Here is a 15,112-nt window from a genome sequence, read left to right on the forward strand (position 1 = left end):
CTCCACAATGACATTGACGTGCCTTTACCTAACGTGGTTCCATTCGAGTAGGCCTTATTCCTTCTGAGGTCTCTGTAGTAATCGGTTCGCATTAGTTTATAGCACATTATGTGCACATAGCAGCATATTTGCATATCTGATCAGGTTCATACCGTATTACTCTGTAATGGGGCGGAAGCAAGAGACTGGAATTGGAAAACGAGCTTTAATTGTGGCTCTGCATCAGGAAGGCTGTACAATAGTAACATAAGTTGGAGTAGCCAAATCTACAGTGGTGTACACGTTGCAGCGGTTCAAGCAGATTGGTGCCAATGCAAGTGTTCCGCTATCAGGAAGACCACGAGTAAAATCATACAGGAGGGATCAGCTCATACAGACTGAGGTGACAAAAATCACGAGATGCCTCCTTAGATCGTATCGGACCTCCATCTGCCCGGTATAGTGCTGCAGCTTGACTTGGCATGAACTCAACAAGTCGTTAGAAGTCCCCTGTAGCCGGTCGTGGTGGCCGAGTGGTTCTAGGCGTTTCAGTCCGGAACCGCACTACTGCTACGGTTGCAGGTTCGAGTCCTGCCTTGGGCATGAATGTGTGTGATGTCCTTAGGTTAGTTAGGTTTCAGTAGTTCTAAGTTCTAGGAGACTGATGACCTCAGATGTTAAGTTCCATAGTGCTCAGAGCCAATTAAGTCCCCTACAGAAATACTGTGCCATGTTGCCTCTATAACTATCCATATTGCAAAAATGTTTCCGGTGCAGCATTTTGTGCATGAACTGTTCCATAAATGTTTGATGGGAGTCATGTTGGGTGATCTGCGTAGGCAAATCATTAGCTCCAATTGTTCAGAATGTCCTTGAAACCAATCAAATGGTTCAAATGGCTCTGAGCACTATGCGACTCAACTTCTGAGGTCATCAGTCGCCTAGAACTTAGAACTAATTAAACCTAACTAACCTAAGGACACCACACACATCCATGCCCGAGGCAGGACTCGAACCTGCGACCGTAGCGGACGCTCGGCTCCAGACAGTAGCGCCTAGAACCGCACGGCCACTCCGGCCGGCTCAAACCAATCGCGAACAACTGTGTTCCGATAATGGAAATGAGCGTTTGGCGTCATTGGCCGGGAGGCCCCTTGCGGGGCAGGTCCGGCCGCCTTGGTGCAGGTCTTATTACATTCGACGCCACATAGGGCGACCCGCGCGCCGGATGGTGATGAAATGATGATGAAGACAGCAAAACACCCAGTCCTCGAGCGGAGAAAATCCCCGACCCAGCCGGGAATCGAACCCGGGCCCGTAGGACGGCAATCCGTCACGCTGACCACCCAGCAATCGGGGCGGACACTGTGTTCCGGTGACATGTGCACCGTCATCTATAAAAAATCCATTGTTGTTTGGAAACCAGAAGACGATGGATGGCTGCAAGTGGTCTCCAAGTAGCGGACTATAACCATTTCCATTCAATGATCGGTTCAGTTGGACCAGAGAACCCAGTCTATTCCACGTAAACACTGCCTTGTTGACTCCATTCGTAGAGTTTGCGCCACATTCTAACCCTACCACCAGCTTTTACCAACTGAAATCGGGACTCATCTGCCCAGGTCACGATTTTTGATACGTCTAGGGCCCATACGATACGGTCACGAACCCAAGAGAGACGCTGGAGGTGATGTCGTGCTGCTAGGAAAGTCACTCGCGTCTATCGTCTGCTGGCATAGCCCATTAACGCCAAATTCCGCCGCACTGTCCTAACGGATACGTTCGTCTTACGCTGTTCTCGGTCGTTAAGAGAAGGCCGTCGGCCACTGCGTTGTCCGTGGTGAGAGGTAATGCCTGAAATGTGGTATTCCAGACACGCTCTTGAGACCGTGGACCTCGGAACTTCGAATTTCCTAAATATTTCTCAAATGGAATGTTCCACACGCCTAGCTCCAACTATCATTCCGTGTTCAAGTGTGTTAATTCCCGCATGCGGCCATAAAAAAAATGTATGTGAAATCATATGGGACTTAACTGCTAAGGTCATCAGTCCCTAAGCTTACATACTAATTAACCTAAATTATCCTAAGGACAAACACACACACCCATGCCCGAGGGAGGACTCGAACCTCCGCCGGGACTAGCCGCACATTCCATGACTGCAGCGCCTGAGACCGCTTGGCTAATTTCGCGCGGCTGCGGCCATAATCACCTTTACACGTGAATCACTCGAATACAAATTACAGCACTGCCAATGCACTGCTCTTTTATGCCTTGTGTACACAATACTACTGCCTTCTGTATACGTGCGTATCACCATATCATGTCTTTTGCCACCTCGATGTATGTACAGAGTAGACATCAGAGGACTTTTACTGCATCTGTAATTCGCGAGAAGTAAATTTGTAGTATGCGATCAGCCCCAGTCTCTGTCTCAACAGTGCAATGCCGACTCTGTGATCAAGGTTTAAAAGGGCGCATAGCGGTCAAAAAACATTTATTACTCAAACAAAATAAGGGGATACGTTTGTAATGGGCACAGCAAAATAAAGGTTGGAGCGTGCAGCAATGGCCCAAGGTGTTATTCACGGGCGAATCTACGTCTGAAATATTTGGAATCTATCGACGAACGTTTGTTCATTGACTTCGTAGAGATTATATGAAGAGTAATTTCGTGATGCCGACGGTGAAGTATGGTGCAGCGTCGGCCATGGTGTGGGGATGTTTTGCGGGTGAAAAGTCGGTGATCTAGTGCTAATTAATGGAACATTAAAGAAGTATGGATATCACAGGATACTGATCACCGATCAATGCAGTTTGGTCTGGCAAGCGACTTATTAATCCTGGGTTTGTTCATCAGCAGGGTAATGATCCGAAACACGCTTCTTAATTGTGCGGAGGAATGTAAAAGATAACAGAAACGTGAGGAACTGAAGAATATTATTTGGCCAAGTAGGTCACCTATCACAAATCCCGCTGAACACTTGTAGGATGAACTAGACAGGGAGGTCAGCAAACTGAGGTCATCTAATGTCGAAAACCCGTGAAATAATTTACAGACATGCTGGGCTGCAATATCTATAAAACCACTACAAAATCCTATCTCCAGTATGCCAAGAGTTTGTGCAGCTGTTGTATGGACAAAGAGTGGATTCTTTGAAGAGGCTAAAATATAACCATATTGTATTGTACTTAATGATAGAAAGAGAAAATATTAATTATTTTGTTGGTCTATTTAGTTCTTACGGTGTGTTTGTACAATGAAATACAGTATACAGCTTTTCTCACGGGCGACCGAAAACTTTAGACCGGTAGTGCAATTTTTTTGTCACATTCGCTACGCAGAATAAGATCAACGTGTACTAGAGCGCAATACAGTACTATCTAAACCTCAATGTCTGGAATGACTCGTGATCTCCCAGTGCCTACCGCTACGGATAGAAACTTGAAATTTGAAGAGGGTATTGATCTTATACTGGAGGCGTCATTTTAGAAGGAATTTTGCGGAAGTCCACGGCTAAGGGAGTGAAATAGGGGGAGCAAGGTTTTTTGAAAATATATCACTATTAAGGCAAATTTGAAGCTAGACCTATGAAAACTGGTTCGATCAGAAATAAAGAAATGCGTGTTTCTGTATTTTTGGAAATTTATCCCATGTTAGGTGAAACAGTGGATGAAAGTTCTGTTCTATGGACAAAGAATGGAGTCTTTGAAGAGGCTAAAATATAACCATTTGTATTGTACTTAATGATAGAGAGAGAAAATATTAATTCTTTTGTTGGTCTATTTAGTTCTTGTTCTGTCACATTCGCTACGCAGAATAAGATCAACGTGTACTAGAGTGCAATACAGTACTGTCTAAAACGCAATGTCTTGAATGACTCGTCATCTCCCAGTGCCTACCGCTACGGATAGAAACTTGAAATTTGAAGAGGGTATATTGATCTTATACTGGAGGCGTCATTTTAGAAGGAATTTTACGGAAGTCCACGCCTAAGGCAGTGAAATAGGGGGAGAAAGGTGCAACGTCCCCTTAGAAAAATTTGTGAATTACTGTGCTGGTAAACCCCTTACGTTATTTGCTTTTCAAACAGCTGAACAAAACTGAATGTACTCAGACATTACTCTCTTTACTTATTCTGATCAACACCAAACTGACACACAATATTTTTTAGCGCAACGCAATCTGACTTTCAAAAATCCCTACTAAAGAATGGCCCTGACTAACAATAATCTACACCTTTCATGAATCACTTACCTCAAAAGAATCTTCGTTACTCGAACTACTGCAATACAGCGAGCGCCAATACTGCCAGCTAAATAAAAGATTCTAACTACTGAAGTCACTAACTACTGATAGGCATAGTTAGCAAATTAAAGGTTTTGATAAAGAACAAACAATGTATTTACCTTAATAGTGTTCAAAAGTCATTATATATATATATATATATATATATATATATATATATATATATATATATATAAAATCAATTCATGACATCCAGTCTTACAAATTTACTGTCTCTGATGGACACACGTCCAGATCATCCACTCTCAAAACTCCGCCATCTCTCTCCCCATATCCACCACTGCTGGCGGCTCATCTCCAACTGCGCAACGCTACGTGCTGTTAACAGCCAACTGCCCAACACTACAATAGTAAATTCCAACCATGTAAACCAGCCACAGACTGCACACAGCACAGTCAGTGATTTTCATATACAGGGTGTTACAAAATCGTACGGCCAAACTTTCAGGAAACATTCCTCACACACAAATAAAGAAGAGATGTTATGTGGACATGTGTCCGGAAACGCTAAATTTCCATGTTAGAGCTCATTTTAGTTTCGTCAGCATGTACGCTCAATGGAGCACGTTATCATGATTTCATACGGGATACTCTACCTGTGCTGCTAGAACATGTGCCTTCACAAGTACGACACAACATGTGGTTCATGCACGATGGAGCTCCTGCACATTTCAGTCGAAGTGGTCGTACGCTTCTCAACAACAGATTCGGTGACCGATGGATTGGTAGAAGCGGACATATTCCATGGCCTCCACGCTCTCCTGACCTCAAACCTCTTGACTTTCATTTCTGGGGGCATTTGAAAGCTCTTGTCTACGCAACCCCGGTACCAAATGTAGAGACTCTTCGTGCTCGTATTGTGGACAGCTGTGATACAATACGCCACTCTCCAGGGCTACATCAGCGCATCAGGGATACCACGCGACAGAGGGTGGATGCAAGTATCCTCGCTAACGGAGGACATTTTGAACATTTCCTGTAACAAAGTGTTTGAAGTCACGCTGGTACGTTCTGTTGGTGTGTGTTTCCATTCCATGATTAATGTGATTTGAAGAGAAGTAATAAAATGAGCTCTAACATGGAAAGTAAGCGTTTCCGGACACATGTCCACATAACATATTTTCTTTCTTTGTGTGTGAAGAATGTTTCCTGAAATTTTGGCCGTACCTTTTTGTAACACCCTGTAGAGCGCTACATGGCATTACCAACATAAAAACCTAAACAGCCTACTCACAAAGGTTTTTTGAAAATATATCGCTATTAAGGCAAATTTGAAGCTAGACCTACGAAAACTGGTACAGTATTTTGTTTCTCGATCAGAAATAAACAAATGCGTGTTTCTGCATTTTTGGAAATTTATCCCATGTGAGGTGAAACAGTGAATGAAAGTTTTTAAATAATTTATTATTAAAGAACTATTGAGACCTACTAGACAGCGTTTACCATCTACCATGGACTTAACAGTGGTTTACAGAGTACGGATGTACATTTAGGTGCCAGTTCAAGTGCAGTGCTGAGTATTGACATGCAGTCGCGGTCACCTTTGGCTGAAACTCGCTGTCGACGACCTCGTGGTCCAGCTCCCTCTGGAGGTGTCGGAGGACGGCGGCGTCCAGGAAGGACACGTGCGCCGGCGGCGGAGGCGTCGCGGGCGTCGCAGACGGAGGCGGCGCCGAGGCCACGGAGTTAGCGGGGGTGGGGGCGGGCGCCGGCGTGGGGGCGGCGCTGAACGAGGGCCGGGCGCTGGCGGCCCGCGAGTCCAGCGGCAGCGCCGACACCTGCGTCTCGCCGGGCTCCGGCATCCCCTGGAACTCCTTCTCGGGCTCCCGCGAGCCGTCGCGGCCCTTCTTTCCGCGCTTGCGCCGTTTCCCCCTGCGCCGCGGGACGTCCTCGTCGCCGCTGCCGCCTGTCGTGTCCGTCAGCACCGTCGACGCCTCCGGACTCGGCTGAATCTTGTGGATGGGAGGTAACTGCAACTAGCGAGCGAAAGCAAACACCCCACTTTAATACACCCGCCACAGAGCGACTTGGAAAGCGCGGGTCGCTGGCTGTGGTTTGGAGGTACTGTCGTTGGCTATTAACCCTTAGCTGTTGCTAGCATGAGTCTCGCCTTCCGGCGTTTGTTACGGCTCTTCAAATGCTGACGCTTGTAGAGAGACGGCTTTCCGGCCAATTTCAAATACCGGGTGATCAAAAAGTCAGTATAAATTTGAAAACTTAATAAACCACGGAGTAATGTAGATAGAGGGGTAAAAATTGACACACGTGCTTGGAATTACATGGGGTTTTATTAGGATGGCGCGCCACCCTCTAACAACCCTACCACAACAAAGGTCAAAATTTAACGATTGTGGTGTTGCTCACGCTGCTAAATACTGCATTTTCGGGCAACAACAGTCATATTATGTGGCAGGTGTCATTTCATGTAATAATCAAAGAACTAGGCACACATCTTTTTGTGTTTCCCACGCTGGTCTCGTCGTAAAATCATGGCTCAATCGTTGAAAATCTAGGTGGTTATGATTCCAAGCTCGGATGCAAAGAGGCCTAGGTTTTATCCTGCTATATTCAAAAGTTTTGTAGATGCGGTTCTCAAACCATTCTTGAAGATTACACTTTTGCAGGACAATGGTGATGTAAAAAAAAAAAGCAATCAGCACTCCAAATTTAAGTTACACTTCCTTTTAATTGCTTTTATTGCAATATCACGTAACACACAAAACAACACTTCACAATACAAAACATACTTGAAAACATCTTCCTCACATTTTATAAGCCAACTATAATATGCGTCTTTCCAACATGACGTCCAAGATTTGACCTTCTCGAGGTCCGACTCTCTAACAAGTCAACAACTAACTAACTATCGCTTACGCGCCCAAAAATCAGAGTTACAAGTACGTCAAAGATCGTAGTGACAAAAGAAAGAATACACATAAGAATAATATCATTGCAATATAAACATATCGATGTATCAAAAGTGAAATCAAATCTGAATGTTGTCTCAGAAATATGTTAAGTACTTAACAGAAATACAGTAGAATATTACTGGTATCGAGAGGTTCAGGTGAGGTACCATAATGGTTACGTAATTCAAGTACCATTACAACCCCATATTGCTAGACGCGTGAGAGACCTCTTGCGTGCGTCGTTTGGTGATTATCGTGTGCTCAGCCGCCACTTTCGTCATGCTTGGTACCCAGACTTTAGTCCGGGCGATTATTGGCTTTGGGGTTACCTGAAGTCGCGAGTGTATCGTCATCTCTAGGGATGCTGAATGACCACATCCGACGCCAATGCCTCACCATAACTCCGGACATGCTTTACAATGCTGTTCACAACATTATTCCTCGACTACAGCTATTGTTGAGCATTTCCTGTAAAGAACATCATCTTTGCTTTGTCTTACTTTGTTATGCTAATTATTCCTATTCTGATCAGATGAAGCGCCATCTGTCGGACATTTTTTGAACTTTTGTAAGTTTGGTTATAATAAAACCCCATGGCCAAGCATGTGTGTCAATTTGTACCTCTCTATCTACATTATTCCGTGATTTATTCAGCTTTCAAATTTATACTGACTTTTTGATCACCCGGTACTTATCATCCGATTTTTCGAGAACAATGAGACGAGTAAATTTGATTTTCCCACATCTTACAGTCTGATATCTTCACTCGATAGAGAATTGAAATCATTTTCATTATATGCCGTAGTTACAGCGCTGCCTCAAATTAAGCAAAACACTGGACGAAATTTTAAAGAGGTCGCAGAAGTAAAAATGCTTTGCGTAAATTTTACGTATGGTTAATTTCAGCTCATACAATGCAGTGAATGAAATGTAAATAACACATCAGAATTTAATTTAAAATTGAGAGCAGAACGATGTCTCATTTCGTTCACGAGTTACTAGATTTTATATCCGAAGAACGGTTGCGCGCAACGCGCCCGTTCACTTCCTTGCGCATCACAATTCAAGATATTGCAACGAAGTTTTTTTTTTTACTTTTTATTTTTTTTGGAAATGATTGCACGCAATAAGGCATATATGTTGCAAGATAAATACTCTAAACATAAAATACTCGAAACATTTTTTTTACTTTTTATTTTTTTTGGAAATGATTGCACGCAATAAGGCATACATGTTGCAAGATAAATACTCTAAACATAAAATACTCGAAACATTTTGATTCGCCGAGATATGGAGGTAACTCGTCCGCAGCAGTCAGAAGTCGCCAGCTAAGGATCCACTAAGACGTCTGTAGCACCAAAGGAAAATCCAAGCAGCGCTCGTACTCACTTCGACAATACCTGGGGAAACGCGAAACAGGACGCGTGTACATGCCCACAGCAGCGAAACGGTTAACACTTACCATGCTAAGCCCTTTAACTGCATGCCACTCCCTGTGTGCTGGCTGATTTTTTCTATTTACATCAGACTTTAAATAGCTGTAAAGGACGTTTAGTTAGAGATACATAAAAACTACAGATATGGTTTAAAACTTTAAGGTTTCAACTTTACATGGGTTAACAGTCATGTGTATGGGGCATATACTGTTTCCAAGAAGTGATGCGGATTTCTCCTCGATTTTGCGAAAATAAATTTTTGTCAAAAATTTATTTTTACTACTTTATTCAATTTAAAGAAGAAATAAATTTTGGAAAGCGATCATTTGACACTGAAAAGACATTCATTATACCATCTGCACATAAAGCATAGCTACATACACATAAGCTATTTTGTATAGTGAACCACAGTGTGATAAAGCTTGAAGCACGGGGTGACACACAAACCTACATTACACTCACTGCACTCATAAGAAGTATCTTTCCTCCCAGCTTTCCCAGTAATGTTCTTTTGTTTTCCACTATACACTACACAACGTCTTTGTGCTTTCTTCTTCCCTTCTGCATTTCCACATGGTTCGGAAAATGTTTCTGCGACAATCGAGCAATCGTTGCAGATCCATGAGAATCCTCAATTCTCTCTCCTCTCTGTAACACTAACGCAGTGCAGACCTCCTGTATAAACTTAGGAGTGCTCAATTTCATTTGATTGATGCAACTGTGCAAAATACAACCATTGGAAAACTGCCATAATTATACAGTGGAAGGCAAGCTTTCTCCCACTTCACGGTTTTGTAATCAAGTGCTCCATATGAAAGACACTGATCAAAAAGGTCTACACCAGCTCTAAGTTTGTTGTAATCCAGCACTGCCACTTGTTTCAACTTCTCATTGCCTTCTCTTGTAGCAACAGGCAACATTGAGGATGTGTGCCTGGTACTTATCATCCACACATCCCTCTTGTCTTTCCATCGCAATGCTAGCACATCGTTCTTGCGGTGAAATATTTGTTCACCCTTTTTGAGTTTACCCTCTTTAGAGCCTTGGGCAATCCTTTTCTGTTTGGCATTACAGTCCCCACAAGACCAGTGTTGGCTCTAGCCAGTTCTTCGGCTAGCTGAACACTGGTGTAAAATCTGTCAACATATACAGTGTGGCCCTTACCTTGGAGTGAGCCGAGCAATCGCTTTACCACTACAGAAGCACTGCTGTCCAGTTTATCGTCCCTTACGTGATAAACTTCAAAGTTGTATATGTACCCAGTTTTGGATTCTGCAAGAATGTATAGCTTCATGCCATATTTGTTTGGCTTATTAGCCATATAAACTTTGAAACCTACACGCCCTCTGAAAGGACACATACCTTCATCAATGTTTAGCGCTTCACCTGGCTGATAACTTTCTTTGAAATTCCTTACCAAATCATCCAGAAGAGGCCTGACCTTATGAAGGGCATCAAAGTCCACTTCACCTTTCTTTTTTTGCTTTGAATTGTCATTGATGGGGGAACATAGACAAAATATTCAGAAATCTGTCCCTTGGCATAATATTGGGGCAAAAATTGCAGCTAACCACTGGATCACTACACCAGTGACTGGCCATACTTGGCCTCTCACTGATAATAGCCAGAAACGTCTTTGTTTCAGCAATTGTTAGCGTCCTCCACTGCTTGAATCTAGAATTGGGCCCTAATTTGTTTTGTGCTGTCAGTGTGGCCAGCTTCCGTCTAGCATATAGGTTTGCTTGTTCCTTCATAATTGAAATAACCCTGTCATTTATAAAATGAGAAAAAAAAAATCTAAATATTCACTAGACTGACCGAGTGCTACATTATTTAGCACACCATGAGACCCTGTAAATAACAAAATGTTTGGTGGTTGATCCACTATAGTACAGTCATCCTGTGAAATGTCACTCAATCTTGGCCTCGTTCAAAGATGAATGGGGGAGAACACAGGCGGTGGCTCACCTTCAACTGACGACAAATCTGTGTCTGAAATAATACAGAACGTAACAGAACAAATCGCAAAATGAACTGTCTTGCTCTGCATCGATTTAGTAAGATGTTAGACTTACCTGGACTATCGTTATTTTCCGGCATTTTGTAATCACTGTCACTATCGAAATCCGAAAAATCATCATCAGGTTCAGCAAGTACTTCTTCAATCATAATTTGACTAAAGTTCGGTCTTGATCACACCATTTATGTTTTAATGATATAGGTAACCGGTTTAGGTTCTTTTTACAAAACCATCATCAGACCTGTGGATAAATTTTAGGAAATAGTAGAAACCAATCTTTAAATAAAATGAAAGTGTCTAATGATGTCAAAATTTAACAAGATAAAATAAAATTAATTATACCCATGGCTCCCTTAGGATGGTAGGCGGAGCTCTCCTCGCTGCTACGCAGTCAATTGATGGTTATGAGTGCTGAGCACGAGCTTAAATATGCAGAGGCTCCGCCTACTTCCTGTCACACTACTTCACAACTGCCAATCAGCGTTCATAATATGACGCCATCGTCAAAGTATAAAAGTAGGAAATACACTAATAACATAAAATTGATTCATTTAAATGTCTGATTAACAGATAGTTAATATGTGTACATCTTATTTATATTTTGGATAAAAACAGTAAACTACGATGTGTAATAGTTGTGCCCTCTATGGGCAACCTTAATACTATTGCAGTGTCAGTTATATCAAAGATGTGAAAGTCCTTGGAGTTGTGGTATATATCGATTATACCGAGTCGCCTACATCACAATTGCATCTTTGTTGGATGCTGCAGAGGAGAGCTCCGCCTACCATCCTAAGGGAGCCATGGGTATAATTAATTTTATTTAATCTTGTTAAATTTTGACATCATTAGACACTTTCATTGTATTTAAAGATTGGTTTCTACTATTTCCTAAAATTTATCCACAGGTCTGATGATGGTTTTGTAAAAAGAACCTAAACCGGTTACCTATATCATTAAAACATAAATGGTGTGATCAAGACTGAACTTTAGTTAAAATATAATAATTAATTGATCACTGTTTTCTAAAAATGTTTACCAAAATTGTACTTCTTCAATCATTTTTCGAAGTTTTGCATCCTCATCACTCGCCATTGTGAGTGAAAAGATAAACAAGCTAAAACCAAAATACTAGCGCCAAAATCAACGGAAAACAAACGACAGGACACGACAGAACACGTAACATACGCGTGAAAAACACACGTGAATTCGTTTGGAAATATATACGGATATATCGCATTACCTCACTAGGTGCTGCGTATCTAGCGCTAATATGATGAACTACAAGCATTAAAGGATATACAGGTTGTAGCGGGAACGCTAACAATGCGTTTGAAACACTAAAACAGTGTGGAATGCGGCGGGACGTAATATTACGTCGGCTGCATTTTCTTCGTTTCCGCCCGCGACGTAATATTACGGCAGCCGCACGGTAAGTGAATAAAACACCATGGGTTCTGGGTTCGATCTGAGCACTACTTAGGGTCTGAGTATGATTAATCAACTACGGCTGGACGAAGATATACGGTGTTAGAAGTCCTCGTTTCGCGCCAACGGGTCATGGACCCCCCCCCCCCCCCCCCGTCCTCCCCAGCGCCGAGAATACATTTCAGCAAAGCTATTTACATCTTAAAACATTTTTATTAGATCTATTACTCATCTACGTAATTGTTTGGAACAAATATTGCAATTCACTTTAAACCAACTTCCCGAAGAGCTAGAGTCTTGAAACTTTTAACGGAGCACAGAAGTGGATGACAATGCAATGTTAACTCTCCTTCTTGCCTGGTGTATGGCGGAGGGCACTTTATTTAACGTTATCGTTTCCAGACGAGTTAGAGACCTGAAAGTTTCAACATAGCTCAGAACTCACTGACAATGCAATATAAACTCATTTTCTTGTCTGGTGTGGGGCGGAAGAACTTTGTTTACTACTGTCATTTCCCAGTGACCTAGACACTTGAAACTTTCAACATAGCTCAGAAACAATGACAATGCAATATTAACAGACTTTCGTGTGTAGTTTGTGGCGGAGATACTTTGTGTACCAGCGTTATTTCCCCCTTTTTCTGTCCCACTTGCTAATATTTCACGGTGAAAACGGGAAAACGGTTACAGGTTAAGTCCCTGTGTGAGCTCGATTCCCTATAATTTTTATCTTCGAGTTCTTTTCGTGAGATAATCGTGGGAGGAATCAATGTAGCGGTTGACTCAAACGAAGAGAAACTGAAATAATCCTGAAATTTACTACTTGTCGAAGTAAGTACGAGTGCTGCTTGGATTTTCCTACAGCGCTAGGGACGTCTAAGTGTATCCTTAACTGGCGACCTCTCATTAAAATGTTTGAAGTCGAATGGAAAATCTGAAACACTCGATACTAAAAAGCATAAAATGATCAATTGAATAAAAATCTTTTATAATATAACATGTTTTTTAAAAACGAACTTAAATGTATAAAATAATTTCTCCTAGCTTCATACAGATTCCTAACCCCATACAGATATCCTCAAAATTTGTGCTTGTGAATTTTCAATCACTATTACAATACTTACAGAATTTAAAAGGAGAAACATGGGGTGCAAACAATACATAATTGATGCACGAATAGTTCACCTCCTCACTATTACTGCACGCGCCCCACGTTTTTTGTTTAAATTCTACAACGAATTTCATAGCTATTAAAAATTCGCAAGCAAAAATATTCAGTAATATCTGTACGGAGTTAGGAATCTGTATGGGCCTAGGAGAAATTATTTTATACTTTTTTCGTTCGCTTTAAAAACGTGTTATGTTAAAAAATATTAAGTCATTATTTATGAATACGTTTTTAAGTTTTTAGATAAATCCCGGAGAAAAAAGTGGAATGAAAATGCTAAGAAATTCTATAAATTAAATTACGTGCTATGTTTGGCATGGGATACGTATCTATTAATAGCACGAGGGGCCCGCCCCTAGCTTACGGTCTACCCACCAGCGCAAAGCACAACATCGTGGCAAAGGCACAACTTCACAGGCCGACTGTACCCGCTGTCAACAACAAATACAACACACATCGTGAGACGATATGCACAACTGGCAAACTATAAGGACTTGAGTAAGGCGAGACAGAAGGGGAAAAGCGCTCATCTAGGAGAAAGTAACAGAATGACTGGCTTCGTAAACGTACGTGAAAACGTTTCGCGCCGAGCGGTTCTAGGCGCTTCAGTTCGGAACCTCTCTGCTGCTATGGTCGCAGGTTCGCATCCTGCTCCTGGCATGCATGTTTGTGGTGTCCTTACGTTAGTTAGGATTAAGTAGTTCTAGATCTAGGGGACTGATGACCTCAGATGTTAAGTCCCATAGTGCTTAGAGCCATTTGAAGCAAAACGTTTCGCTTCAAATACTCGCCCTCACACCCATGTGCTTCTCTAATTTTAGGACTAATAATTTTCAAATATTATATTTCTCTGAACTGCAGTCTCTTGCAACTTATGATAAAACGATGTGTTACACACTGATACAAACGACTTTCAATTTCTATATTAAAATGTATTTTCTGCTGTTATTATTAAAAGCGGTAGTGAAACCATTTGTTTTTTGGGGCAGGGGGCGAGACAGACAGTAATAAACTGTGACCACCTCCAGAACTGATCCTAGATCCACGTCTGTGCTGAAATTGCCCCGAAATCCGTAAGAATCGGTAAGGACCAACGACATGGCAGAAAGCAGTGGAAATTATTGCACTAAAGACACACGATTATCCACTGGAAATGCGGCCTGTGTCTGAAAAACCTGTCGTGATATACCCTCCACTGGCAAAAAATTGCGGATTAGTCACACGTTCCGAGAGCGTCGAAAGTTTGAATTTGATAAAGAACCTACAAAACCTAAAAAGTCAAATGCTAAGTCTGTCTAGATATATTTATACTCAATGAAGTAAAATGGAAAGAAGATAAGGATTTCTGATTAACAGCTCTTTCAAGTTCTTATGCCGTATCTGATAGTTACAACGTCACTGGTGAACCTCAAAGGTTTCTTTATTCTTCCTGAACTCTAATTTTTTTGCATATCATTCTTTGGTTTGTTTTACTGTTCGCTCAATATAAAGATCGAATGATATAAGGGATGAGCTACAATCCTGTCTGAGTCTCTTCTCAATTACTCTCTCCTTTTCATGTTAATTTACTCTTATGATCGGTATAACTCTTCGGTACTTTCTTTACTTGTTCAAATAAGTTGGCAGTATCATTAGGAAGAAATGGAATAGTTTTAAATTATGCTTTTAGGACGTTAAACTCCCTTGAATGCATTATCATCTCCATAACATTCTTAGAATGTTTCTCCTTCTCATCTTCGAAATTCGGTAATAAAGTTAACGCAGCCAGTTCACGAGAGTAGATTTTTCGAAACAAAATCTGTGTGGTTACCGCCCCACATGCAGCCGATAACTGGCACTGGAAATAAGGGTAGAAGAAGGGTA

General features: G+C 41.8%; 1 protein-coding gene across 1 annotated transcript in view; it reads right to left on the minus strand.

Annotated features, from left to right (window-relative positions):
- Positions 1-15,112, minus strand: part of LOC126473084 (serine/arginine repetitive matrix protein 1) — a 130,005-nt gene that overhangs the window by 30,682 nt on the left and 84,211 nt on the right. Inside the window, exon 4 of the mRNA XM_050100363.1 lies at positions 5,830-6,264. Within this exon, the coding sequence (XP_049956320.1) occupies positions 5,830-6,264 (435 nt within the window). The remainder of the gene's footprint in view (positions 1-5,829; positions 6,265-15,112) is intronic.

This window comes from Schistocerca serialis, chromosome 1, assembly GCF_023864345.2.
Source record: "Schistocerca serialis cubense isolate TAMUIC-IGC-003099 chromosome 1, iqSchSeri2.2, whole genome shotgun sequence".
Taxonomy (NCBI): domain Eukaryota; kingdom Metazoa; phylum Arthropoda; class Insecta; order Orthoptera; family Acrididae; genus Schistocerca; species Schistocerca serialis.